The sequence below is a fragment of the Chenopodium quinoa genome, unplaced genomic scaffold (assembly GCF_001683475.1).
Source record: "Chenopodium quinoa cultivar QQ74 unplaced genomic scaffold, ASM168347v1, whole genome shotgun sequence".
Lineage (NCBI taxonomy): Eukaryota > Viridiplantae > Streptophyta > Magnoliopsida > Caryophyllales > Amaranthaceae > Chenopodium > Chenopodium quinoa.
In genome coordinates this window covers 1,777,911-1,782,009 of record NW_018745240.1, presented here as the reverse complement: position 1 = coordinate 1,782,009, position 4,099 = coordinate 1,777,911, and the positions used below count along the sequence as shown (strand labels likewise).

Here is a 4,099-nt window from a genome sequence, read left to right as displayed (position 1 = left end):
CTTACCATTGAGTTGAATTGATTCGTATTTAAGTTTTAATTATTTCTAATTAAGTTGAATATGTAGTAAATTCTAATTAAGGTACAATAAGAAGTTCAATAAATAAGATGTATTAAGTGTTAGGATGTAATAGTAAAGTATAGTAACAAGGTGTATAAGATGTTATTTTTTATAAAAAGTTAAACTAGTTAATTTGTGTCTCTGGTGATGCTTTGGATTTTAGATTAATTCAAAATGAAAAAAGTACCTTAAGATTTTAAAACATTAATTTAAGTTAAATAATTAGATAAAAAACAGAAATATTTATAGGTATAGGTATAAAGATAGGTGTACTAGTATGTTTTACAATGAAATAACGTTAATTAAGTAATAAAATGACATTCATTGTGGAATAAAAACAACGAATGTATAGTAACAAGTTTTAGTTTTCGGTGAATCGATGTCTAATTAATAATTTTCTACTATAACAAGGTAATAAAAGTTGGAACTTCGAGCGGTGTAAGGGTTTAAATAAAGAATAAGTTTTAAAGGTTTTTATAATAAATTGACTGTCCCAAGGAGTGTGTTTTATATTTTAACAAATACTATTACGTATGTTCTCAATAATATTGGGTAACATATTATTTTAGTCGGATAATTTTTCGATTGAACCAAAAAGATGTCAACAAAATTATTTAGTAATATTATTTAAAGTCTAATTAATAAAAACGAATTCCATAATTTTTACCCAATGACGTCATGTTACTATGTCATACATCGCTAGTGTACAAAATAGATTGAGTGAATCTAGAAGGTTTTTAAAGTACTATACTAAAAATACCACTTCACAATGATACGGGTACATAAACAACTATCCTTTTCGACAAAATAAAAAATAAAAAAAAATAAAAAAAAGCAATTATCCTTGTCTCATTTATTGCCATGTAGTATCACCCAATTAAACCCTAACCGTGAATATCCTTTAATCTTCTTCTTCTCTATCCTCATTCACCCATATCTTCTTCCCCCACACAAAAGTCCTTCAATTCCTTTGTAACTTTATCCATTTTTCCCGGCGTCGAACAAACTACGGTTGGTTGACCTTCTATTGCGGCCTTCTCTTGTTCAACAGACATCTAAGTACGAAAATTCTCTTGTTCAGGTAAACCTCTACAACCTTAATACTAATCTAACTAGGTATTTGACGAAATTAGACGCAGATCATCTACATTATTGTGACTTGTTTTGTCCTAAAAACGTGATTTTTATGAAATAGTACTTTAATTAGTTACCCATCTGTTGCTGAATATGGTTTTTTAATCTTAATTTTGTCGCTTCAATTTATTGTTTATTAATTTAATTCTTGTGATGTAACTTTAACCTATTACTCTTAATTCGCTGATTTACGGTTTTTTTTTTAGTTGGTTTTTTTGCTTCGATTTAATTTAAATTATGTATGTTGTGGATGACAACCTAAAATTTAGGAAATTACATCTCGTGCAATTGTTGCATGTCATTTGCAATTTAATTATAACGTATACATATGCTTTGGTTAAAGTATACAATCCCCAGATCTATGAGTTTGATTGTTTCATTTGATTTAAAAGGAAATATTTAATATTTGTCTGGATTTATATGGTGTCTAAGCTAAGTTTGACAAATGTTTCTTTTTGGAGTGGTGAGTTTTGCTTGTGAAGTGAAAGATAAAAGACAATTGTTTAGATTATTAATATTTTTTTTGTGGAAAGTTTATATTATTATTATAATGTGTCTTAGAATTTTAGCTTTAACTTTTAGCCATTCCAAAAACTCTTGTCTAACTTGCTAATTTTAGTAAATAATATTTTTTTTTATCTACATCAACAAGAATATTTTTCACATGATGTGATTGAACATTACTAGGTCCTTTAGTTTAGAAGCATGTCTTTATCTTTAACATTACCCGGCTATGTATAGTGAAGTTGTGCATGACTACGATTTGGTTTACTTAATGGAGGCATTGACCAAGTTAGTGGTAATTTAGAGTGTACCATGTTTTAAGTTTTATGAAGTTAGTTGTACCTCTATGTGTATGTAGCTGTAACTAAATGAAAAGATTGTATACTGACTATTTTGGTATTGGTTTGCAATGGTAGTTATCTATAACTTGTGTGTTTGAGTTTATGTCGTATATTCAATACATAATGGATATTATTTTGTTTAGGTAATCATGGCGGCAAATAAAAAGCCAAGCTTTAATGTTGAGATTAACCATTCCATGTTACGCACCTTGGTGAGCCTCTTATTTATATATTCTTGCATGTCATGGAATTTCATGACATGCCTTGATTTTCTTATGGTATTATGCTAAATATTATGCATCTTTACAGCCAATCCCGAACAAGGTTAATAAGTTGGTTAGAGGTTTTCCCATTTTTAAAGTTCAACGAGGAGAGGATACTAAGGTGTACTCCATCTATTTGCTTTATATCTCGTATGGACATCGGGTGGAGACACACTTTGGCAAAGGATGGGAAAATTTCGTGGAGGAGAACGACATCCAGCTAGAAGACATGCTTGAAATAACGTGCGAGGGAAATAGATGCTTTCATGTGGCTGTTTTTAGGGGAGGAATAGAGATCCCCACAGCCGCCATTAACTCCAATATCATTGTTCTCTCTGATGGGAGTTCAAGTGATGGTGATGGCCCTGATGAGGTCGAGGGACAGCCTGAGTTCAGAGCGACTTTCACGCAACCCTACATTAATGTAGGTAGATTGGTAAGGGATTTATATAAAAATGCAATTTTTTCCGTTATTTGGATACCCACTTATTAGGCTTGTTTTGAAGATGCTATTCATTTATGAAATTTGGTATATAGACTATGACTTGGTTAAAAAAACAACCTAATACTTAATAAGAGGCTAAATCCCCCCTCCCCCCCGTAAATTTGAAAAATAACAATTATTAGCTTCATGATGAACCAAAAGTTCAATAATGCATGTGGTGTTTGATTAGACTTGTACTATGATAATGTTAACTTGATTACTCATGCGTACAACTAAATCAGATTATTGTACTATGTTAACGTTTTGCCTTGATTACTCATGCATACATCCAAATTAGATTCCTGTACTATGATTATGTTTTGCCTTGATTACTCATGCATATACCTAAATAGATTTCAGAATATATACTTATTGATGTGATTCATTATTACATTGTTAATTACAAATGTAAAAAGGAATCACATCAATAAGTATATTATGCATTGTTACTTATATAAACATTATTACTTACAATAGTATGTAGGTTAGTGATTATGCATTGTTACTTACAATAGTGGATCAGTGATTATGCAATGAAATGTAAAAATAGAAATGGATTTTATACAATTGAATTTTAATATATGAAATTAGCTTTGTTGTGATGTTGCCATGCCATCCCTATGTTGATAATCAATTTTGTAGAATGTGCCATTGGATTTTGCGAGATCCCATTTGGACTCCCTGGGGCCTGAAACGCCAGTTTTTGCTTGGATGAATAAAAAGTACCCGTCATGTCTCTATGTTAAAAGGAACTCACGTGACCAGATTAGGCTATGTAACATAAGGAATGGAATAACAGACATGATTCGGGGAAAGAAGATTAAAAAGGGGGATAAAGTGGTGGTGCAGATGATTTCCATATCCCCTCCGGCTTTCAAAGTGTCCTTTGCGTAAACTTATGATAGTGTTTTTTTGGTCTCGTTTGGGCATTGTATTACGGCTATTATGTCTTGCTACATTTAGACTTGTTCTTTTTCATTTGAACTCTACTATTCTAGTTGTATCTTTTGGACATGTTGTTATCTACTTTGTAATCCCAAACTGTGATTATACCGTTTTATCTTTGTACAAATTAAATATTAGTAATAGTTCGTTTAAACATACCTCTACTATCGACAAAACATGATATTCGCTGGACCGAAGTTGCTGTTTGAAAATCTATTAGATTTGATATTAGAAGTAATCATATATTGATTTGATATTAAAAGTGTTGACATTAATTATGAAAACCTATTGCTTCAAATCATAAATTTGATCATCATGTTCAATATTCATAATGAAGCTATTAAACTTTTAATATTCGAAAGCCCACT

At 30.7% G+C, this 4,099-nt stretch overlaps 1 protein-coding gene across 1 annotated transcript; it reads left to right on the top strand.

Moving 5' to 3' along the window:
* Positions 1 to 604: 604 nt before the first annotated feature.
* Positions 605 to 3,849, top strand: LOC110711144. The gene is made up of 4 exons (XM_021889526.1): positions 605 to 1,141; positions 2,183 to 2,251; positions 2,349 to 2,738; positions 3,429 to 3,849. Exons 2-4 carry the CDS (start codon positions 2,189 to 2,191, stop codon positions 3,678 to 3,680), a joined length of 705 nt encoding a protein of 234 aa, XP_021745218.1. The 5' UTR covers positions 605 to 1,141; positions 2,183 to 2,188; the 3' UTR covers positions 3,681 to 3,849.
* Positions 3,850 to 4,099: the final 250 nt, after the last annotated feature.